General features: G+C 44.4%; 1 protein-coding gene across 1 annotated transcript in view; it reads left to right on the top strand.

Moving 5' to 3' along the window:
* Window positions 1-496: 496 nt before the first annotated feature.
* The window catches only part of SYNPR (synaptoporin), a 101112-nt gene continuing 76565 nt past the window's right edge, over window positions 497-25043 (top strand). Inside the window, exons 1-2 of the mRNA XM_062008385.1 lie at window positions 497-563; window positions 699-764. Coding sequence (XP_061864369.1) covers window positions 546-563; window positions 699-764 — 84 coding nt within the window. The 5' untranslated portion in view covers window positions 497-545. The remainder of the gene's footprint in view (window positions 564-698; window positions 765-25043) is intronic.

Here is a 25043-nt window from a genome sequence, read left to right on the forward strand (position 1 = left end):
AGCTTTTGCTGGGACAGAACCCGGCTCCATCAGAAAACCCTCACGATGATGTTTTCATGCCCCAAGCAAACGGGCAGCACAAGCGCGAATGGACCCAGGGAACCGCCGCTCCTGGCAGGCTCTGCCATCCAGGATGCCCTAAAATTATCGGGGCTCCGTCGGGAAACGGGGCCAGCACAACCGGGAGCAGGAAAACGCTGCTCTGCTGTCAAGGAAATGCTGGGAAAGCATTCGGGAGCGAGCGCTCGGCTAGCGGGGCCGGGGCTGGCGGAGGGGAAGGCAGGACGCGGCGGGGCGGCACAGCCTCCGTCCCCGCTGCTGCCGCCCGAGCGCCAGCGGAGGCACTTTGCGTTTCTTCTCTGCCCACCCCACCCCCTTGCTGCCCTGAAATCAGAACAGTTGATAGTAACGAGCGGTCGGTTTCAGCTGGCGCCGGGAGCGGCGCGGGGGGCGCGGGGCGGCGCGCGGGGCCCCGCCCGGCTGCTCCGCCCGGCGCGCGCATCCCCGGCTGGCGGGCGCGGGCGGCTCCGCGGGGCTGCGGCGCCATGGAGGCGGTGGATCAGGTGCGGGGCCGCGCCGCGCCGGGACGGGGCTGCGGGGGGGGGTGCGGTGCGGTGCGGGGCGCGGAGGTGGGGGGTTGGTGTGCGGGATGAAGCGCGGGGCGGGCGCGGTGCTGACTCCCTCTCGCCGCCCCGCAGCTCGCCTCCGCGGGCACTTTCCGCGTGGTGAAGGAGCCGCTGGCCTTCTTACGGGTGCTCGAGTGGGTGAGTCCCGCGGGGAAGGGGTCGGGTCGGGCAGCTGCGGGTGGGCTGAGGGGAAGGGGGACTGTCCCCAAAGTGCGCGCCCCGCGGAACAGGTGGGAGCGGGGTCGGGGCGGGGGCTGCGGAGGGGCCGGGGGCGCGGGGTCGGGGGGGAGACTCATTCTCCAGTGATGTGGCCGGCGGGGAGTGCTGGGCGCTGGGTTTATGAGTCCCCCGTCACCTCGTGCTGAATGGAAACGATTTGTTAATTTAAAAAAAATAAACAAAAACCAAACCAAAAATCCCAAAACAGGGAGAAGGGGGGGGAGGGATGATAAAATAATTCTCATTATGCATTTACCAAACTTGTCTCTGGGCCGAGCAGGGAAGGAGGCAGATAATTGGTTTGCGGAGCAATGTCACTGTTTGTTGCTCTGATGCTCATTCGTAGTGAAGTCTGCAGGTCAAATGACATCCATCGCCAGTAGGTCTGCGGGAGGAGAGAGCCGCTCTGAACGGAAAGTTCAGAACATGTCATGGAGGATTAATCACATTCCCCTAACGCTGACTGGCTGGGGGATTATGTAAGCTGTGTATTTTGGGGGGCACGTCCCCAAGCTGATGCATTTGCCCACATGTTGGCACCCACCGCGTGCAATTCGGCAGTGGGGGGTTTGCTGGGTGTGGGGTTTGGTGTGCTGGGACAGCTGCTCGCCTCAGACCTGCTCCCTGCCCAGGGTCAGCAGCTTGTCTTCCCCGCTGGGCACCCTGAAGCACCAGGTCCCGTGGAGCTGGGTGGTGGGGATGTGGCAGTTCCATGGGTTTGAGATGCAGTGGCCCTGCAGCAGAGGATCCTTTGCATTCCTTGCCCAGAGCTCTGGCAAAGTCATGTGGTTCTGCTGCTCCTGCCTCAAGAAGTCAGGACAGGACATTCAGTGGTTGAGCCCTTCACACTGCTCTGGGGGTGCTTCAGCCACTCTGCAGCACTTGTCATGGACCAAATGACTGGGGAGCAAAGCTACTTCTGTGCTGGGAGGAGGATCTCTTGACTCTCTGCCCAGTGAAGCTGTGTCTGGTACTGATTGGACAGCAAAGTCCTCCAGGAAGGAGTGTGGGCTGTGCCCTCGAGGAAACTCTTCCCTCTGGTGCACTGGCATGCTTGGGACAGCAGGCGGGAACTCTTGTCTCTTGGCACTTTTCTGGGTCTGTAACTTCTTCCAACAGCTGAATATAAAAGCTGCCTTTGTTATGGTTGAAAACCCTGTGTAGAACTCTTCTGGCTATACATTGCCTGGTTGTATGTATATAAGTGCACATGCAACTGTATCCAGAGCTCCTCTGGCTCAAGAAGGATGTAGAGTGCCTTAACATTTAAGGTGGTGTGAGAAATTACTTTTTCCTTATTTGACATGTATGTGTAAGTAGAATTAAGCACACTTTAGTGCATGATATCTCAGAGTGTGGAAGACTTTTGGTTTTTAATACACTTGAAAAGCTTTTTGCATTACCCAAATTCCAGCTCTATTCACTTCATCTCGTTGCTCCCATCTTACTCCTCTCACCATACCTACCAGCTGCTATCTACTTCTCCCTACCATCTCCAGTCTCAACAAAGTGTCCATCTCTCCCTCAGACTCCTTTTATCATCCTAATTATCATTTTTAGGTTTAAAAATTAAAGGCCAAATGCTCCAGCCAATTCTGCATCTGTTTCCACATGTCCCAGCAGCCTCACAGCCCTCAGCGCGCTCGATCAGAACAGTGAAATTACACCACTTATTGCTGGATTTACAGCTGCTTCATTTCAGGTGTTAAATGATGTGTGAGTGGGGTTTTTATGCAGAAAGTGCCGGTGACGTGGAATTTATTAAACCTGCTCTTGTTAAGGCTGATGAGTTTTTGGTAGCTTCACAGTGATCACCTGTCAGAAGGTGTGACCAGTGTCATGTGAGTGACGTGGCAGCTGAATCATAACAGACACTTTTTACAGAGTTTTAGCTTTTTGGGAAAGCAAGCACAAGCAATTTTAATGTTGCCTTCTTTTGGCTTATTTGTCATCTAAAAGGGAGGTGTTAACTTCTGCTTTTGGAAAACATATGCTTTTTTTTTTAATGAATATTTCCCAGAAGGACAAGTTTTGGATTTCTAGTGTGAAAAGCAAAGCAGGTAGGACACAGAGGTGGGGAAAACCCTTTCAGCAACCTAAGAAGGGGGAAACTGGCATTTCTGCCCTGTTGTTTCTGTACTGTAGCCCATATGCTACTCATGATATCTCTTAACACCTCCCACTTGAGTCCTAGATTGCATCTGCAAAGAAATAAAGTTCATAGCCCAGATAGTCCCTCAGTGATCAGGGCCTTGGGTGGCTCTCGTTTGGAGGGAGGATTTGTGGTGGTGTAGCACAGATGGCAGAGGTAAGGGGATTCCTCAGAAGAGCTGGTAGGGCAGGGATGGTGTAGGCTGAAAATCTCATCTAGTCCAAGCAGTCCAGTCTTGAACTTGCACTGTTGTCTTTTGAGCAATTCAGGTGGGCCCATGGTGGCTCAGGGCTAAGCATATCTTTAACAACTAGCCTCTTGTCCAATGGTGCTTCTGAAATTTGTGTATTAATGAGCACAAGCACTTGCAAGTCTGGAGCCAACCAAGGCAGCTGTAGGTTTCTCAGGTGTGAAACTGTAACTGTTGCAGCAGTAACCTATAAGTGTGCAAATTGCAGCTCACCTGTAGGCTGTCTCAGACGTGGACCTCTGTCTCCAGGAGGAGAGACTTTATCTGACCTCTTCAGTCTTCTACTTTGACTATCACCCAGCACCCAGAGACAGAAGATGCTGCAATGAGACTGATTCTTATGAATATTCACAGCACTGCTGTAATATGTTTACATTCAGATTTCTTTTGTAGTTTATAATCTTTTTTTCATCCAAGACATTGCATTTAGAAGCCATTAAGAGATAATGTTGGCTCAGGCCCAGGAATGGTTAAAAGAGACGAGAGAAGAAAATCAGGTCACCTGTAGCAATTAAGCAACAGTTGCACTTTTCCAGCTCTACCTCAGTAGTAGAGTGTGTACTTCAGAGTATGAGAGTCACAAATCTGGGCTTGGCCAACTAGACACAGCTGTACAAGGTAGGCCCTAGGTGTTTCCAACTTTGAGTCAGCTCTTGCTTCATGGCATGTGCTGAGGACAGTGAAGAGCTGTGTAAAAGCCTTGTTAGTTCTTCCTCCTCTATTCCCCTTGCTTCACAGATCTTTGCATGAGAAGAGGATGTTCTCCTGAAGCTTGTTTCTCATGATAATCTACTGTGTCACTACAACCAGTTGCAATGTCACAAAGAGTATTACAACTTCACTTGAGAGATGACTCTCCTACATGTGCACCTGACACTTATGAATATGGAAAGATGAAAGAGAAGAATTATGTTCATTTGTCTCCCTGGATTAACTTCAGTCTTGTGAATCTCTGGATGTTTAGATTGATTTTATTGAGGTCTGCAGAAAGTGAGGGAGACAGGCAAGTTTGTCAGTTGTGGTCTATTTGTTTTGCAGTTGTTGCCTTTCTAGAGCCTTACAAAAGCAAACGAAGTGGAAAGCAGGGCCCTGTGCTAGGCAGCCTGATGTGTGTGGGAACTGTCTCATGTGTAATCAGGTGGTTACTCCCAAAAATATTTTGGTTTAAAATGGAAACTTTGTATCACTAGGTTGAAATCTGTGATGATTTGAGCTGCTTCCTGGCACTGATTTTCCACAAACAACAGTATTCCCTCGGCCCAAAAGCAACAGGAGCTGCAGTGCAGCCTGTAACACTTTTCCCTATAGTCCTTGATGAACAGCAAAGATGCAGAACCTCCACCATTTTGCAGGCTGGGAGCCATTCATTGCCTTGCTGATTATCTGCAGGTTGTTTTTAAAAATACAGTGCAACAAGTTCCCTGCCCTTCCAGCTTGCAGCCCTGTCCAGGCTGCTATGGGCAGAGCAGGTATTTTGGGCACAAAGACTGTACAACTAGCTCTATCCAAGCCAGTGCTGCTTCTATCAGGACAGATGTGAGTTACAATGCAGGACAGATCTTGGGGCTTTTGTTGACAGGACAAATTGAAAGTGGACATTAGGACATTCAATGGATCCAAATGTGTCTGAGGAGTTGTTTTAATTCTTGTCTTTGTGAATAAAAAATACATTCCAGGCCTTTCATGAGTACAGATCATCACTGCTCATGAACATCTTCCTGTGATGTCCCAAAGATTCCCAAAGCAGGGCATTTGGACAACAAATCCCCATTCATCCCTAATGGAAACTGGATGAAGGAATTGCAAAGCAGTTTGAAAAATCTGTGTACATAGACCAAGGTAACCTTGCTTTGTTTCCTTTGACTGGTGAGCCAGGAAAAAGGCCAGGCTGTTGCTAGCCTGGCAAGGGTCAAACTTGGTTTGATTGTATGGGTTCTGAGAGGGTTAGCACCCCTTGCCTTGCAAACAGGTGCATATTTGGAAGGCAAAGGGAATCTGAATCTTGAAAGACTGATAATAAGTCTTGTCTTTTGTTCTAATGCTGGTTGCTTGTCTGGCCACAGAGTGCTTTTGTTGGGTTATGTTTGCATGCATATGAGTGGATACAGGTAGCTGCATGCTTTCAAGTGTGTCCTGGAAAAGCCTGGATCTCTTGAAATGCTGAAAATAAATGGAAAAAACAATTAAAAGGGTGATGCTGGCATGAGGCATGTTTGATTAGTAGTTGGCTCTGTAGTGTGTTATGGGCATGAGATATTTAATAGTTGTTTGAGAACCTTCATCATATTTGCTTGTGTGTGTTTGGTTTTTACCTAATCAGAAGGCTGCTGCTACTCTGACATGGGCAGAGACTTTAGGTGATAGAGCACAGTGACCTTGTTGAAGCTTGTTGATCTTAACTACTCTCATATTGAAAGAAAAGTCTTAAAAATAGTATTTCTATCTGCTGATGTTGCTTATTCAATGCCAGGATCAGATGCTGGATTTAGCTCTGGGTCCATCCATATCGATGTGTAAGATACACAAACACAGGAAAAAAATGTATTATCATTTTTTGTTGATGCTTGCCTTGGGATGCAGGCACCTAGCTGTTCTTGAAAACCTCATCCCAGTCACACAAAGGTTTTATATGTGTAGTTTCAGGTCAGTAAAATGTGTGCCATTGAAACAAAAAATGTAAACCTATTTCTATGATATTTTAATATTAGGAAGGTAATTACCATGTAACTAACTCTCCTCTGTAAGCTGTCATTAATTGGATGATTTCATATAGGCAGCTTAGCATAATGCATGCAAAATACACTGCATCTCTGTGCAGACAAAAATTGCCACATTGAAACAACGGCATAGGAGCATCTAAGAGACTCGAGCCCTGGGAACAGGCTTTGTCACTGCACCTTCAACTTCCAAACACGTCAGGGTGTTGGCAGTCTGCAGCCAGGGAGCTCTGTTGGACAAGTGTTTTTTGTTAGGAAGAACCAAGAGGTGGATTTTGCCATTAGGCATCAGGCTGTGTTGCATGAGGTAGGAGGGATCTGAAAAGTTTTTGTAGTCTTACTGGAGGCAGATGTGAAAGCCTTATGTCCCTCTGTCAGTGGGGCTGGGATGAAGGCAGCAGGAGCTGTACCACACACGTGGTACTTTACCTCTTGGTCTGAAAGTCTCAGGTCAATCTAAAATCTAAAATGCTTTTAGACTGGGGTAGCAGAAGAAGAATGGAAGTCCTAAAGACTGAAAATCTAAAACACAAGTGAAAGAGCAGAAAATCTGCCTTGTGATCCCATGGTTTTGTGCAGACTGCAAAGAGCTGGCTGTTCTGCATGCTGCTCACGTGCATGTTTATCTCTGTGCTTATCTTGTTGGAAACTGAGAACTGTGGTAGTCTTGTCCCACCAAGAAGTTACTGCTAAAATGATACAAATGCTGATACAGGCAAGGAGAGAAGAAGGAAAGGTCATCAATGCCTGACCATCTTACAAATAAATGACATCTTTCATCTGGGAAGTGACTGCCCTTTTCCACTTAGGCTTGTGTGGTTGTGAAAGAGTTGGTTTTAAAAGGTCACTTAACAATTCCCTTAAATCCTGATGATTCTCAAGCAGCCCAGTGCGAGACCTGGTATAAGATAATTGTCTAGGATTAGCACATATGGTTAGAGATACAGTGCTGCAGGAGGCAGGAGTTTTTGGAGTTGTGTACTGCTTCCATGAAAATCCCTGGGTGAAACTGGTAAAATCTCCTTATGGTAAGCTGTTTCAATGGCTGGTGTTATCTGAGTGTGGCTGTTGGAAGCATTAGGAATAGAAGATGAGGAGAGAGACTCATTAATGCTAAATTTGATTATATATGCAAACCAGGTTTCTATGAAAGGAAGAACAAAAATGATCTGACTTTCAAACTAGCAAGAAGATGCGTGGAGATAGAAGATTCTGCCATTAGACATACATGGTTGAAGTCTCCTTGACAATTTTGATGAGGGAGATGTTTCAGTCATCACTCCTGTAAATCAGCATCTGCATAATTGGAGCCCCGGGTAAAAGCCCTGTATGTTCACATTTCTGGATTCAAATGTTGCAGTGAGGGGAGGACAGGCTTGGAGGTGCTTGTGATAAAAATCTTTCATCATTTGGACCCTGTGGTCCCTGAGTAAAGCTGGATTTATGGCACTACATGTGTTATCAAAGGACAGGAAGCCTCCTGGTTGCTGCTTGAACTCTCTACTCTGCTGTGGCAGAGAGGACTTCCTCCTGACACGGAAGGGGAGAAGCAGAAAGCAAGTACCACTGCACAGGGCTGGTGACAGAAGACAGAGTGCTCACAGCACACCTCTGCAAGTGCACCTTTGTCCTTTGGTACTGTGTAAAAGTGGTTAGTTAGTATTGTGGTCCTGGGGTGCAGCGTGGAGAACAGTACTTGGCCATCTTTCTGTCTATCCAGCAGGGCAACTGGCCAAAAGTGTCTTAATGGCCTTTATTCTCAGGGGAGCATTCTGCAAAGTGCTGTAAAGAACGTTATGGAAAGGAACATACAGTGTGGAGGTGCCAGTTTTAAGGTGTTTGTTCAAAATGACATATGCACTGCAAAGTGTGACATAGTTGCTAAGGTGACAGCTTGCTTGCTTCTTGGCAAAAGCAAAAGAATACCGAATATAGACAAACTGTAAGCTTTTGCTTTGTTTAATTTGCACAGTTTTATCTTCTGACTATTGAGGAGACTTCTCGGGTTTGTCTTTGGAAGCAATGTTTTCCCACTCAGAATAGTTCACTTGGTTAGAAAAGCTAGTAATTGCTCCCCATTCTCAAGGAAATACTTAAAATGCATTAAATGGTAGAGGTTTCAATTATTATAATTGTAGATACAAATTATAAGATTGAAGGGTTTTGGCAGTGGCATTCAGTTGAGTAAGGATGTATTCTCTAAGAACCTTTTATATAAACAAAAAGTAGTAGGTGTTGCCTCATTAGCAGCCTATGGATGCAGGCACATCCATGACCACACGGTCCAGAAGATTTTTGCATATGATAATGGTGTGCATTTGCCAACTGCCCAGAGCTAGGCTGAAATGCATGAGGAGGTGAGAAGTCCTATCAGTCAGGCTCAGAGGTCAGTTGTGGTGGGAGTGAGAGCAAAGTCCGGGCAGGGAGCCTTTCATCAGTCAGTTCAGTTACTGCTATGGTTGAGTATATTCCTAATGCTGAAAGGATCAGCAGAGGAATAGACTGATGTGGCTCCTCAAGAGGTTTTCCACATGAGCAGCCATCTGTGGCATGAAGCAATGTTGTGGTCCTCAGTGTGGGGAGGAAAGCAGAAAGTTCTCACAAGCCTAATGCCAACTTTGATTCTTAAAGCAGTGCATGCATGATCCAGGAAGAATGGCCAAAGTAAGACTGAAGTGTTCATTGCCCTTTATTGTTTTACCTTGCCTTTCTTTGTGATATTCTAACAGATAGATAAATGTGTTTCTCTGAACAAGCTGTTCTGTCTGTGCTGTTTCCAAAATGCCTTAGCATCTAGGAAGAAGGCTGTATAAGAAGCAGAGCCTGTGGGAGCTGCCAAGCTGATGCTGTGGGGAGCAGAAAGTGCTGCAGCCTGGAGCTTGGGATAAAGGCTGGCAGGAATTCTGTGGGCTTCTTTTCCCAGATAAATGCTGGTGCAGGTGTCCCAGCCCCAGTTTAGTGGTGCCATCAAAACACAGAAGTTAGTGAGGGTATTGTCAGAGTGGTCAGAGGTCCTACATAGGGGGCTTTTGCTAGAGGATTGAGGATGTCTCTTTGCTAAGAAGACCCTAACAAACATCCCAGGCACTGAGATGTGCTGAGGGGAGGTAGTCTCTTGTTTGTATATGTTAAGGAAGCTGGACAAAAACTGTGGAGCAGGAAAATTTCAATACATTGTTATACATTCTCTGAGGTGTACAGTCCCAGACCCACCGTGAGAAGTCAGTCTGACTGTCTTGCAAAACTCGACCTGTCAACTTGATCTTTATTCCATGGGAAGTACCTGAACCCACTGCAAACAGCTTGACAGGGTATCCACCAAAAATGCTCAAGAACCTGAAGGATTGAGGATGAAATTCTTCTCAGAAGATCTTGACAAGAAATGCTGCCGAACAGTGGCAAGATCATTGATACATCAGGAAGTAGTTTACAGTAACAGCTCTTCTGTAACTGATTTTCAGAAGGAATTTTATTGTGTCTGTCCTCAGTCTTCACTTTTCCTGATGTTAATGCTTTCCTGTGTTATTTCTAAGGTGACGCAAATTCACAGTATCTTTACCTTGGAGTGATAAGCCTTAGCTCAACTCCTTTGACACTTGTGTGTTGGATGCCTGTACTTGAGGCCTCATGTTTGACACTGCATTTGCCCATCTTCTTAATGTTAGATCAAAAGCCTCTGTTACACCCCAAGTAATACTGCAGAGGTCGCAAAATCTTCCTTGCCAGGTTCCCAAACACCAAGGAGACAACTGGTTTCTTGGTTCAGCCTCCCTGATGTGGGCTGTATGTGGCCTGTGGCTGCCTTCAGCATCCAAGTCAAAATACCCTGGGGATGCCAGGAAATATCTTAGTTGTTTAACAAGCAAACTTGAGCTTTGCTTGAACTGTTTTCAGAATAATCTTCTCCCTGGCTGTGTGCTGGAGGTATGCTTGAAGCAAAACAAAACAAGTCAAGTCCCCCATCTGTGTGCAAGTTTAAAACCACATAGTTGCTTACCCCTGCTACTCCTCACACTGAGGCTACGTTGCACACACACAAAAAGCAATGCTCTGCATCAGTTTTTTTACCCCATTATGGAGAGTGCAGTAGTTGAACATGGCAAGGTCAGAGCTCCCTGTTGGGGACTGTAAGGGGGAACGATGCCTGTGCCCAGCCCCGTGGGATACTGATACTGGAAAATGGCTTATTACTGCAGAACACATATATTGCAGTAATTATCCTCTAGAGGTGAGCAGCTTCTCCAAGTGCTTTTTTAGAGATCGTGCTTGAAAACCAAAGCAAGTGTGGGATTCCCCCACTGCCAAATCCACCCAGCAGCTGATAAATCCAGCAGAGCTCTCCTGATTGCCATCTCCAAGGGCAGTCAGCGTGCTGGACTGGAATTAGGTCCCGGTTTGAAAGAACATGCCTGCCAAAAAATTAAACAATGGATGCCTTCCTGTTCAATTTTAACATTTTAATGAAATTCTTTGCTGCTGTGTGCCTGTGATCTCAGCAAGCTGATATACATGGTGTCTGCTGTTGTGTCGTAGCAGCGTTTTGTTCCAATCCTGCACGCAGATGCAGGGATGCATTTGAGTATGGATAAAAGTGCAAAAGCTGCATGCTGCTGAGTGCATTGTGAGTTGACTTTTCCAACTGGTGACCAAAGGCATGTGGACAGAGAGATTATTCATGAGTATGGCTCAACAGAGCTTCTTTCTGAACATATCTTCAGTCTGCCTCTGTGAATAGTGCTGCAAGAAGAGTTTCCTTGATGGAATTACTCACTGAGAAGGTTGAAGCCAGGAGCTGAGATTTTATTGCAAAACAGAATCAACTTCAAGTGGGATAATTAATTAAGTTTGATCCCTGAGTCAGAGAGCAGAAACAACACTGTATGGCATTGACTGGGCACATCTATTGATGAGTCCCAGCCAAGTGCCCAGTGTGAGAGCATCTGGCAGGCTGCTGGCCTCATGTGCAGCCGTGCAGAATGTGGGGCAGAACTGAGTGGCACAGAGCCAAGCAGCCTCACCCCAACCTTTTTCTAGATGTGTGGAACCGTCTTCAGATAAAGATGTGGTTACACATCATTTCTACTATGCTGTTGGTGGCTGGGCTTTGATGATGAGGAGGTGAGTGAGTTGGCAGCGTGTGATATTTCCATGGCAAGGAAAGGTAAGTTTCCTCATGTATTATAGCCTGGAGCAGGTGACAGAGGAGCATGTGGAGTATTTGTCCTTTGCTATTTGGGCAGTTCCTAGATGTCAGGGAAGTGTCTGTCATTACTGCATCAAAAAGAGTCATTAGTAGAGTCAGTTTGGGGAAAAGGAATTTCATTTCCCTGGGGGGGAAAATAGTTTTTAATCTAAATTTCCATTGGAAACAAACACTCTGGTGAGATCATGAATGAAGAAATATTTGTGCTAGAAATGACAATATTTCAACACAAAATATTTCTGTAAAGCAGCAGTGATGGGGTCATATTCTCCTGCTCCTCTCTACGCCCTGCTGTGATGCCCCAGGCTCGCTGCTCCTGGAGAAGGCTGTGATGGACCACATCCATCCTCCTGCGTGTCAGGGCGGTGAAGCCTGATTTTACAGAGCAGGGACAGTGAGAGGAGACAACACAAATTTCTTGAGGTACTGCAGTAGTGTTCCTAGGGTAGATACTGCAAGCCATGAGCACTGGGGCTTGCAAAGAAGAGTCAACATTTTCTGAGAGACTGCACCTTTTTTGGAAAAAGATGAGTGGGTCTAAAGTGCAGAAGACGGCTTTGGGGGAAGGTTTGCATTTGACTTTTATGACAACATGTGTGTTTTAGTGTGTGCTTGTGTCATATGCCTAGCCCTTGTTTTTTTGGTCAAAGGTGGAGTCTTTCAGAGCTGCACAGAGACAGCACAGTGCACTTCCCAGAGACTCAGCCAGCCGCATGTGTAGCCTCCCTGTTTGGCTGCGTTGGCTCATGGGCTGTGCGTGCTCCCGCTGCTGCCGTTGCAGCCTGTCACTCGTGGCAGGCAGCTCTGTGGAGAGGGTGTCCGTTCCAGCACGAAATCTGTGCCTGTGCAGATTGCAAGGCCCTGGCAGGCAGCGGGAGCTGGCGTTGCCACGGGCCGACAGACGCGGGGTTCACGGGGTGTGCCACACGGCAGGAGCCTCCTGCCGCCTCCCTTCCCTGGAGGGACGATGCCCTGAAAGGGAGCTCCTTGCCTGTGGCCCATGGGCACTTCCCACTGTGGGCACCAAGTGCTGCCACTGCTTTTTTTTTCAATTTCTTTTTCCTTTTCTTCATCCCCTTCATCAGGGTTTTTGCAGCAGAACGACAGCAACAGGAGACTGAGATGGGGCTCTGGTCTCATGGCAGAACCCATCCAGCACAGCTTGCATTGCTGAGGAGTTAAATAGAAGAGCTCTTCCTGCCATAAATCTTACTATGGCAGAGTTTACTCATTTTTAAATATAACTTCCTATCTTTTTGTTTGTGTGCTCATTAGTGTTGGCCACCCATGGGTACAGTTGTTAAAGCAGATGAAGAGGCTCTGACAGAGATAAAATATGGGTTTTTTGTGCATCTGAGTCTCCCAGAAGTAGTGACTCAGCAATGATCAAGCATCTTTCATGGGACAAACAGTTCCCAGCTATTCCCAACTTGCAATAAAATCTGTGTGTCACAGGGCTGCCAGGAGGCAGGACTTGAGTATCCCACATCTGTATTGCTTCTGCACAGAGAGATTGCTAAGCACGTCCTGGGTGTTAGGACAAGAGTACTCTTGCTTGGTTTAAAAGAGGGGTTTTTTTCTGGGGATTTTTACACTCCACCCCGTGATGCACTTTAGGATGCATTCAGCTTTCTCTTCTGAATAGGGCTCCAGATGATGGAAATAAATTATCATAAATTAGAATAGATTGCACTCTTCAGCATCTCTACATCTGTCATTATGTTTCTTTAACAGTTCAGTTTAACATTTATACACACTCTGACAGCAGCTACTGGTGTGTATGCTATAAATATTGGCTTGGAGAAGACATTAATGGAGTTTAGGTAAACGGTTGATGCCGCTGAGATCCTGTTCCATATGGTGGTACGCAGTGAAATCGGATTCAATGTGCCACATATAGTGCTCATGTATTCGCTATAGACTGTCCTCCTGGCGTTTCATCAGCTTACCGTGTCACTAAGAAAGCACAGGTGCCTTCAGAGAGGAAAGAGAGCTTCTTACAACCTATTCTGGTTTTTATCACCTGTATTGATTGCAGTGTTTAAAGTGAACATGCAGTGTGTGCAGATGGGAAATGCTCAGGGAAAAGAGATGTCTTGCAAAAGCAGTGATCTGGAATTAGGCAACAAGCTGTGAGAGTACTCTGTTTTCAATGTATGTGAAGAAAACCCTTGTCCAAGGTGCCATTTTATTAGGCAGTAACTGAGTAACTGAGCAGATGCTTGTTGTGTTGGTTGGTTGTGGTTGCTAAACTTGAAATTCGTGACTTAACACCTGAAACTGTTACCAAACCACATGAGGGGAACTCATGGCTTCAGGGTTTGAGGAGTCTGCTGGTGTCCCCCTGACTTGCAGGAGGAGAAATAGCCAAGACCATCACAGTGAGAGGCAGGAAGAAATATATTCTGGTCCCTCTCATGTTCCTTCCATAGCTCAGTTGAATTTGGATGCCTCCCACAAGTTTTGTTAATTTGGGCTTTTTGTTTTGCTAATTGAAGAATCTTGATTAGTGTAGCCTGATGATATGGCTGTCTCCTCTGCAGTATTCCTCTGATTTACCCTGCTTGCAAGCTAGTGTGAGGGTAAAAAGGGTGTTGTCTGTCTTGACAGTGCAGAGGGGCAGTTGGGGTAAAGCAGCCAGGCAGCCCAACCTCTGTGCCTGATGTGGGGCCCTGGGAAACCTCTGGCTCGTGCTCGCTCCAGGGCACATCTGCTGCAGAGAGAAGCGCGGCCGCTCCGTTCGGCCCTGTGTAATGCAATGTAAGTAATGAAGCAACCGTAATGCAGAAACTGGCTCAAAGCAGGGCAATCCGAAGGGAAAGTGCTCTTCACACTGTAAATTGCTGAAGGTCTGTATGATGCCAGTGAATTAAAAATCTGAGAACAAAAAACCCTCCAGTGCTGTAAGTTCAAGATGCATCTTCTAAAAGCTGCTGGTGGGGAGAGGAAGAAATAACTTATCTGAATGGAAATGGATTTAAACTCTGTGTCTTGTACGGTTCTGGGTTACTGCAAAGAAAACAGTGATTTCCCTGTCACTTGGAGAGCTGGAGAAGGTTTTGTATAGACTGAATGGGTTTCTGTGATAATGTTACCCCTTTTGATCTGAATCACTAGCCAAATTTTCAGACCTTTGTGGGTTATTTCTTCTTTTAAAGAAATTGCTTCAGATGTTTTGGTGATGCACTCATGTTTGTTTGCACAGGCAGTACAGAGATGCCTTCTGTGTCCAGTGAGGGACACCGTGGCCACAGCCTCCTTCCCCCTGGCCAGGCAGAAACCCCTCCTTTACCCTTTCTCAAGTGTCCAGGTTTTCTTGTTCTTCTGACTGCTCATGTAGTTCTTCTGCCTCAACCTTCCTCTTCTTCCTGGCTCCTGTAGAAAAAAATATATTGCAAAACCATTAGCAAAATCCTTCTGCCCAGAGCAAAATCTTGACCATGATTTTCCTTTGAACAGCTAGTTGTGTCTTTCTGAGCTTCAGGCTGGCATTTATAACTCATGAATGATGCTATAAAGGAACTAAACTGTATTTAGAGAAGGGCAGCATTTACATTCACCTGATGTTAAAGACATTTTAGCCCAGCCAACAAGATTTCATGGTGAGCCTTGTTCCAGCAAGGAACCCTTCAGCCTTCTCCAAGCTGAAAGAGATGTTGAACTCCAGGAAGCAGTTTCAAAGCATTGAAATTCTTTTATCATTATTTGTTGTGTTTTTTTCCTGCATCTTTTAGCTCTTTGAGGCCTGGACACTCTGGGTGCAGCCCCTACCATGTAGCTGTGACAGGCATGGTTTCTTTGTAAGCGTGCTGAATTTGAGCAGGGATGTGCAGTGGGAGAAAATTCATGTAAACAATCTGCATTGGATCATTTACCATGAGAAGATCTCCTAGAATTGTTGATTTAATTAATTGCATTTTAATTTAACTCTGATCTAGACTGCAAAGATATTCTTGCATAGAGGGAAGTGAAAGTAGCTCTTATTCTGGGTGTTTTTTTCTGTTGTTTTTTAAATATACATGATATTCTCATAGGAAATGGGTCTGTGTACTTCTTTTTCATCAAAACTGTCAAGTTTTAGCTTTCACATATGACTGGCATTCATAAATCCCAAAGCTGCTTCTTTTAAACTTTTTGTCCCCATAGTCAACCTGGAGATGACCCACTCCCAGTTCCTCCTGTTGCCTGTACCTGGTTGAAAGGCCCTTCGGGGTAGGACAGGAGAAGTCACACATTTTACACTTCAATCAGTTCTGGATCTTGGGAGTTTAAAAATACCACAAGTGAAAAACATGGATGTGAGTCATACAAAAAACACCCTTCATTTCTAAGGAAATATAAATATCAGAAGAACACATTCTTCAGATGTTTCCTCCTCCTGAGAGGTAGCTGCATCTAAGATTTCTGTTTGAAGTTTCCTATCATAAACATTGGTCCCCTGCTGTCAGAATGGCCACTAGATCCAGGAGACGCCTATTAAATGTTGATAGCTAATACCGTGCCAGAGCTTCGTCAGTCGTGAGAGTCTGAGTGAGCTTTGCATGAAGACAGCAGGTAGAGAAGGCTGCAGCTTCACTTATTGGGTCAAGATACTGAAGTGATCACAATCTGTAGTAAATGCCTCACTGATGGAAAGTTTGGTGCTCAGTTTGGACCCAAATGCTCGTCCACATCTAACACATCTGGTGTCATTTTCCAGGACAACATGTCTGCACGCTTCTAGGGCAGTGAGCTCTTTCTTTTCAGTTATCCCCTTTGCCCCTCAGCAGTTGTGAGACTACAATTTTGTATCAGCTGGACTTAGTGGTGTATTTAAAGCAAGCATGTGTTAAAAAGCATATGCATTGCCCTGTGTTTTTACAAGATTAATATTTCAAAGGCTATTAAATACGAAATTGCTGGAAAATATTTAAATCTGAGACATGCTGGAAAGATCAGAGAACTCTTATCAACTGTTGAGTTAGTAATGTTGAATTAGACATGAGAAAATCCTTTTTCAATTGAAGTGCCTTTTCTCAGAACTTTTTACATGTTTAATATCTTCATTCATCTTTCTAATAATTGTTCCAGTTTTGGCTTTCCCTGAGTATCCATCCAGATATGCACAGTGCCTACAGTTCAAGTCCTAATCTGTTCAGCCAAGCTGGACAGCCCTGAGGACCATCAGGGGGCCCCAGAGCCACTTTTCTCAAGGGGAACTTTTCCTCCTGTGGATGCAGAACAAAGATTGAGCCCTTCGTGGATGATTTCCTGATTGTGCTGCTGTCTGAGAGAGTGGAGGTCACGAGTGCTCTTCAGTATAGATGCTTCAGCATTATCTTCCAAGATTCTTAAAGAGTTGAACAGGAAATAATACTGGCATTATGTTTTGTGAGAATGCCACCATGAGGCTCTGCAAAGGGAATTACAGATGCTACTTTCTTTCCTTCATAACTTTTTGAGGGGGTCAGCCTCCCTCCAGTCCCCCTTGATAACAAGCTGCTGTGAGAGCTTAGCAGAGCAATGTGTATCGTGGTCGCACCAGATGGATCTCATTTGTGTTGCTGTTCATAGTCATGATAGGCAGCAAATGGAGTGGAGCCTCAGGCAGCACTTTGCTGCCTGGAGTTGGTGCCTGATGAATTACAGAGATAAATAAGGCGAGAGTCTGGCTTTGCTTGTCCCTTTGAGTGTGCACATAAGTGTTATGTGGCCCATGTTTGAAGAGACAATATGAAATGAGCTTTCAAATATTTCCTTGAAGTTGTCTTAATTATTTCATTATAATGGTAAAGAACAAAGCAGAAGAATCAATATGCCTAATTATTACATCTAAATGCAAGAGAAATTAGCCAGTGAACTCTCTCTTCTCTGGGGAGGATTAATCTTCCTATGCTCTATTTCAAATGTCTTCCAGAAAAATGAAAAGCTTATCACCTAGGAAACACGCAGTCCTAATCACCCAGGTCTGGCACTTGGATTTACAGAAAGTGAGAGGACTCTTAGTTGGTCTTCTGAAACACAAAATTAGACTGTTTTGCTTGTGTTCAACTGAGTTTTGTAGCTGGGTGGTTTGAATGACAAACAGTAGTGGGGCACGCACCACTTACCGTCCTGACATGCCGTGGTTGTTTCTGAGTGAGCTGGTGGACCTGCTCACACCAGGCAGTGCCATATGGAGGGAATGGTTAGTTCCTAACGTGATGCTGTCAATAGGGTGGTGCTAATGATCTCAGCGATAAGTGTTGTGAGTCTGTAATGCTTACAGAGCTCTCTGTGTTACCTTTGCACTGTGCAATACATGCTTTTTTTGATAGCTATATTGTGACTCCAGGAAGATCCCTTTTTGCTGTGGCCTGGTGGCAAATAGCCATGAAATACTTACAAGTTATCCTGGTGGGATTTGATTCTTTGCCCTTGAGTTAGTCACTGCATTGAAATGCCAAAAATACTTCCTGCATACTAGGTTTAGTGTGGCAAAAATTCCATTTCTAGCTCCTTGCTGTTGACTTGCAGCAAGCCAATGATGTCTCGTGATACATTCCACTAGATTGATTACAACGATTTCAAGCTATGGCACAGATGTAATATGATTTCAGATGAAGTGTTAAGTGAATAAATTCATCTGTATATAAAATATGTTTAACCCCTGTCCCCCATAAGTTCTGACTTTCTTTAGATTTTGTCATTTGTTGTCTTGACTCATCCTGGTGTAAACCCAAGTCTGGAACTATTAAGATGTGCCTCCCCAGAATATTATCACATTTTTGCACAGGCAGACCATGCTAAGGAAGGGAAGGGTTAGGTTCAGTCCTTGCCTGCAAACCCCTCTCAGTGTAAAGAAGACTCAGCAGCTAGAATATGAAGTCTAAATAAAAGAAAGAAAGGAAAAAAAGGGCAATTTCTTTGCATAACGCTGGGGAAATCAGTCTTACAGTTCACAAACTGAGATGACAGCTTGCTGTAGGGAAAACTTCAGTCCATCATTATTTTGCATTTTTGGGTTGTGTTACTCATGGCAGTTTATTAATTAGTTTCCATTTTGCACTCTTTTTTTCTGAAAAAAAGAAAAAGATTCTGACTCATTATGTATCACCTTTTTACCTTTTCTCCTTCCCAAATTACTCCTTGCATCATGGTCAGTTCCCATCTTTCCTGGCCGTTGAGTTGATTAACTGGGTGATGCCAACTGGAGGGCATGGGATGGGCCACTTATGCACCACCTGATTATGTGGTCATGGAAACCCCTGGAGGTAAGACCTCTGTTATCAAAATAAATTGGGATTTTCTGCCAAATAATGGTTGGCGAAGCTTGCACTACTGCTAGATGATGCACTATGGAAGCCAATTAGCCTTTGCTGATAAGCTAGGCTTTGATGAAGCTTTTCCAGGCTTTCTCATCACAAGAAACATGTATTACTCATTGAACATGCAAATGCATTTGCAGTGTATAATTACAGAATTTTTCTAAAGGAGCGACCTATTTTAAACAGGGCTTTTGTTTCACTCGCGTTCCATCGATGTGCTCACCAATTCAGTCACCCAGTCTAATTCAGCAAACATAATTGACTGGTTTTAGGAGTTAAAATATCCTGTTGTTGAATGTTTTATGCTTCAAATACCGAACATAATGAAGACCACTGCGGTGGGTACGTAAGCTGTCAGCAGCCACTCTGAAAGGCTTGCCCTTTGCAGCGAGCCTTTGGGAAGCAGTGGGTCGGCAATGCTGTCATCTGCAGCTTGAGCCAATTTCAAAGTGATCTTGTCCTGATAATGCTGAGAACAAACTCTTTTTCTGTAGTCATAGGCAGGGATAACTTATCCTGCTGAATGTGCAACTCGTTGGGAATGTGCACTTGATGAGAATTCATTTATTGATCCAATTAGCTGCCGACCTCTTTGCAGGGTGATTGTGGATGAAGCAACGTAATTAAAATTGATTATGGCTGTGTATCATGTCTTTAGTCTTTGACACTCAGGATCTGGATGTTAGAGTGTGCCTTCTGTAGCTGATAATGGATTCTGAAGAGCACCAAGGAGTTAATGTGTTTTCACACTCCTTAGGGATACATTTTGTGTCACATTCTCATTTATCCTGTTGTTAACTGAGTGACAGTATCATGTTTCTTACCCAGTCATACATGTTATGATAGCTTTAATCACTTCATCTGGGAGATTGTGTGAGCTTGTGTGTCTGTATCCATAGTATGATGCTTTAGAAAAAAGCCTAGGAAAGGGAAAATTTGTTTCCAGGTCTAATTCATAGTTGTAGTCCTTGAGCGTAACAAAGGCATTCCTATAGCTAGATGCATATGCTTCCTATTTGTGGTGCCTTTAGCTTATTGCATGCCTAATAATGTGGAAATCAGTTTTCCTATTCAGAGCTGTGTACTGCTGTACACTGATGTCATCTAAGTTTGGCACAGTCAGCCTTTTCTGACTGAAATGCCCTGCAAAATCATCAAATTGGAGCAGAGGAAAGAGATAGAGAGGTGGGCAATGCAATGCCCCATCTGCACTTTCCCTACCATACATCTCATCTCCTGCAGCACAGCTGCAGAGTCAGAGGTGAATGCTGGCAGGAACAGAGCTGCACCATCTCGTATACTTTTCTCCCCTGAACTTCCAGTGCTGCACCAGCCCGTGGGGTAGGGGTAATGCTCTGGCAGCTGTTGTCCCTGCTGCAAGGGAACCAAATCTACTGCTGTTGTCACAGAGCCTGCAAGATGCTCTTCAGAGTCCATCAGCATTAGTGCCTTGGCACTTTAGCAGATGTGTTTTCTTCTATTTTTGCTTTTTGAGGGAGAGGGAATCAAGGGTTTAACCCCTGCAGAAAACTGGTTTAGAGTCATTGTAAGCCCTGGTCCTGTGGGAGTGATCCTGTGTGTGATACAGGTTCTGTCCCTTTTGCAGACTGATAGATACTTTCAGCTTCACATACCTTAGCACTGGGGTTGGTGGGTTCACTAAATGCTTGGTATGAAGGCATACACAGAGCATGAGCCTCTTTCATTTGTGAGGCTATGGTCTGCCTGCCCACACTCTCTTGCTAAACCAGCTCCCTCTGCCAATCGCACAGATACTCCCAGGGTTTCAGCTAATGATCTCAGAGCAGACTTCTCTTCATGCTCTAAAGTCATGTGTCTATCATCTTCCAAATTAGCAGCTTTCAAGTGTCCCACTGGACATTTGGCCTAAAACAGTCTGAATGCTTCTGCTTTATTATCATTGCCAGCTTTCATGCATGTATGCAGGCTCTGGTGAGGTCTAAATATATATACCATTGCATCCTTTATTTGAACTAAATTCCATCTGTGGTAGGAATTTTGCAAGTGAAGGTTCCAGGACTGATGTTTGAGTGTGGATATCTGAATTACAATTTAAATTCTACAGCATTTAGGTTTAAGATGAATAAAATCTGAAGAATTGTCATTCTTTCCCATTCTATCAATAGCAATTGCAAACTTGAGCATATGCTGCAAAAGGCGTGGAGGCAAAGCATTCAGTTACAGAGAACACAAGTGCCTTGAAAATTAGCAAAAAAAAAGAGACAACTTCCAGCTAACTGGAGCTTCCGATGCACAAGCTGATAAAATCTGCATATTAGTCACAAGTGATTTTTCCAGATTTCTAGATCATTCTGTTTTCTTAAAGATGCTGAAATTCTCTTTCAGTCCCTGTTTCTTAACTAGTATATTTGATGGGGGCAAAACACTCAAATTCAGAGTCATCACCATTATTAGAGCTCACATCTGTCAGTTTGTGGTTTGGTTTTGTGTCAACCAACAGAGATACCAAGTTGGTTTTTATTTGGGAGTAAATCTAAGGAAGAATGCACCCTTTTACTGGGACAACATTCTGTAAGAATGAGATTATTATTTTACCAAAGAAAAAGTGTTATTTTATGAGGAAAAGGACCCCATGAGATTAAACTATTAAATCCACACCCTTCATTGCATGGGTTTTATGCTCAACATCCCAGCACATCCAGTGTTTGCACACATCAGAGGCAGATCAGTACATTTTATATCAATGTGAAAGCACATAGCCATTCTGAGTCTTGGAAGCAGTAGATGTATGTCTGTCCAGGGTTTGCTCCACACTGAATTAATTGCTATGAGGATTAATGGTACTTCACTGATTTTACTTGCTTATCAAGGAGTTTAAGTGCCATAAGCTTTTCCTAGTTGTAGGATATATTCCTAGCTTGGAGGAAGGGGTGACATCACTGGTCTCATCTTGTGACAGTGCAATCAAAGGCTCAGGGAAATGGTTCTTTATCAGAAAAGATGGTCCTTTCTGGTTGAGCAGTAGTCATCAAAGAATCAGCTTTACTGACAGAACAGCAACCACTGGCTAGAGCGTTGCTGCTTAGGATAATTTGTAAGAGTATTTTGGCTACAAAGCTTAGCTTTTTATAACTTTGTAGCATTACAGTGGCTGAGGAAATCGCTCTTTGCTTCAGTCACAGAAGGTGATTTCTGCACTTCTCTAGCATGTGGTAGTTTGTGTAAAAGTCTTTCAGGTGGTGCTGCTGAGCCTGAGTTTCTGCCACATCATCAACTCTGGAAAAGCATCAGTGTTCTCAGTGTTTTCTGTCGAGCAGGTAGAGCGGCTGGCACAATCCAAGCAAGTACCATAAAATCTGTTGGCTCTCATGATCTCCTGGCATTCCTCTTGTTTGGTACAGCCTCTTGTTAGTGTACATAGATTTTTTATTTATTTTTACTGTGTTTCTATCTAAATTTCATTCACTTCCATAACATGGAGGGATGCACAACAGGGAAGGTGCATCAGAGGCTAGCAGAGACCATACACAGAACTTACACACTGACAATATTGACCTACAAGACAGCCTTCAACAAGGGCCAGTTTAATATGTTGAGTACATCATTCCAGATTAGTTTAGTTTGTGACAGAAAACTGTTTCACTGTATTATGCAGCATTTTTCCCACAAAGGAAGCTTCCATACTTGCCCTTTTCACTGGCCATTTTCCTTTGTTGCACGCTTCTCTTCCCCTTTTTCACTGCTATCAGGCTGTCATTGCCTAGAGATGTATATGTGTTGGTCCATCACTCATGAGAAGGATGTTTTGGTTGAAACAAGACTTCCCAAAAGGGCTAACAGAGGGTTCATCTTTTAATCTTCAATCTATAACAGGGAAAGATTTTCCAATCCACTCTGACTGCTGTAGGAGTCAAAGTGAATCTGCACATAGACAGATCAGTGAAGACTTTTTTTATCACCTATGAAATACTGCCATTAAAGTAGAATGTTTGAAGTAGTTTTATGTGCATGTATGCTTAAAGACCTTGAAGAGATGTGAACCTGATTGATTTGATGAGCTATTTTTTCACAGGGTGCTTCTACCACACTTCTAGACCTTCTTTGTTTTCTCTTAAATTTTGGCTTGACATGTTTTGTGTTTTGGAGAACTTCTCCCTCCAGAGGGTGAAACATCATCCTGTCATCTAATTTGTTTCTTATTTTTTTTATACTTGTGGCAAACTCATAGGAGTTAAATGCTGAATTCATGACAGGCTGGGAGGAATACAGTCTTCTGTTAACCTTCATGCATTGTTCTGTACTGAAAATGTCCTCTGTTTGTTTTCTACCAAGGCAAACCAATTGATTTGCCCATGCAAAATTTTACCTCCTCATGTCACTAATAAAGACAATGTTTTCTAATAGCTATAGCATTGTGTCTTTTTTTAGTAGTAGTAGTATTATTTTTGGTGTGACCTTCATGTTGGTTTTATCTCTTGTTAGGCTGAGCAAGTAATAATGTTCTGCAGTGTTACAACACTATAACAGTGGTGTTGGGATATAAATTGTGATGACTGTTGTTGTATGGTGGTTGATGGGTGATTTCTGTACTCCCGAGTTACCTCCCTTCTGAAAAGGCCAATGTAAGTAAAGAGTCTCTTGGCTGGGGGAGGATTTTAGGAAACAAAAAACCACAAAGAAATGACTTATAAAGCAGCCTAGACTGGAGGAGTTGGCCTAAACAAACAGGCTCAACTAAAAACTGTGTCTGCACCTGCAAAATCCATGTAGAAGTCATGCTGATTTGGGTACCAAATCTCCCTGTGTCATTTCTACTAGGTGGCACCACCAGAGATTGCCGTGACCATATTCTTGACTTGGCAGCAAGTCTGTCATTGGTGATAGATAAGAGTTGAGGTTTTTCATATTATCATGGTAAAACATTTGCAGTCACTGTTCTGGATGCCTGTAGGAGAGAGATTGAGGGACAGCGTGTGTGTGCCCAATGTGGAGCTGGGCTGGTGTCTATCTCTCGAGCAGGATACTTACTGCTTTCCAGAGCAATCACTGCTGGGACACTACCCTGCTGATCCTTTAATATTTATATCTCTGGGAGAAGATGGTTCTTTGCTATAGAATTTGGACTTCGCACAAACACAAACCCAAAGTATTTTGGATGATGGGAAAAGCTTAAGACATGGTTCACAGGGAAGCAGCTCCTCTGGATCCAAGCAAAGCAGGTGAGGCAGCCTGATATGGTGGTAACTGTGGAAAATAAGCCTTTGGCATGTACCTTTGTCCTGCATCTCCTGGAGGCAGGAAGGCTTCTGCTTGGATGCTGGGATACAGAAAAGCCTGCAGGAAACTCTCCCTGCAAGCTAGAGAAATTGCTGCTGCCGTTTAAAAAATGACTCCCTGTATTCATAATTTAAATATATCTTACTTCTGAAATGCTGGAAACTTCCCTATCTGAAATGTGTAATGGAGAGCCATTCTGAGGGGCTCTGTAGGTAAAAAACAACATATTTATATGGGTGCACAGATTTTTACTTTCTAAAAGCAGAGAGTGTGATTGCAGTCTTTGTCCCCCAAGAACTTGTTTAGAGCAGATACACCCTCTGAAGCTCAAACTATCAGAAGCATTTTCCTCTTGTTTCACTATTACTTTTTTTTTTAAGAGGAAAGCTTGTAAAACATGGGCAAAATGTAAAGCTGAAAGGAAGAGAAGCCAGGAATACTAAAGAGAGAGAGAGAGAGCGCTTGCTTGAAAGTGTTGGCCAAGCAGCTGTTCATGCCTCCTATTTAGCATGAATGGAAGACATAGCCCTGATTAAAAATGGTAGGTAGCAGCTGCACAGCCTGGGCTAAGGATTACCAGATGGTTAACTGTGATTGACTTGTCTCCATGGAGCTCAGTGGGGAGGGAGGAATGGAATATCTGAAATGTGATGAACATGCTAGGTACACAATTTTTTTTATAATGAATGTGCCAGATTTGTTTACATGCTTCTTGAATAAAATATGGCTGCTAGTTTGACTTAAGACAGACATCTTTAGTACATGCTATGTTGCAAAACCTTGCTCTTTTGATTGTAGGTGTGATGATTCCCCCTCATCTCCCCCCCAACCCTCCCCCCGGTGCTGTGATACAGCATAAAATAATTGGTTGACAGAATGTTGATTCTGCAGCACAGGGAGGATTTGCACAGATGGGAGTCAAAATATGTCTCCTTGCCTTATGCTAATGCCACCACAAAGGTTAGGGAGAAGTTCAGAACTGAATATGGAATCCTTGTGCTGCTTTAGCTGTTGCAAAGTGTTTAAAGTTGGTACCTGAAGGAAGATCTGGATCCAAATGCTCTGGTTGTCTGCTCCCTCTGTTTTACAGCTGAAGGGTACCAGCACTTGCTACATATCCCCAGCACAATGGTGCTTATGTGACTGATTTTTCTTGTTGTGTGTCCATCATGGCCAAAGTGGGATTTTTTTTCTAGCCCAGAAAGGACTAGAAAACACAGAGCTCTCTAAAAATACTGTGGCAAGAGGATGATGCATCAATATGATTCCAAACAGCATCTCCTAACGAGGCTTGGCCAAATTTCTCACAAATACCCAACAATTGGCAGTTG

Source organism: Colius striatus, chromosome 15 (genome assembly GCF_028858725.1).
Source record: "Colius striatus isolate bColStr4 chromosome 15, bColStr4.1.hap1, whole genome shotgun sequence".
Classification (NCBI taxonomy): Eukaryota; Metazoa; Chordata; class Aves; order Coliiformes; family Coliidae; genus Colius; species Colius striatus.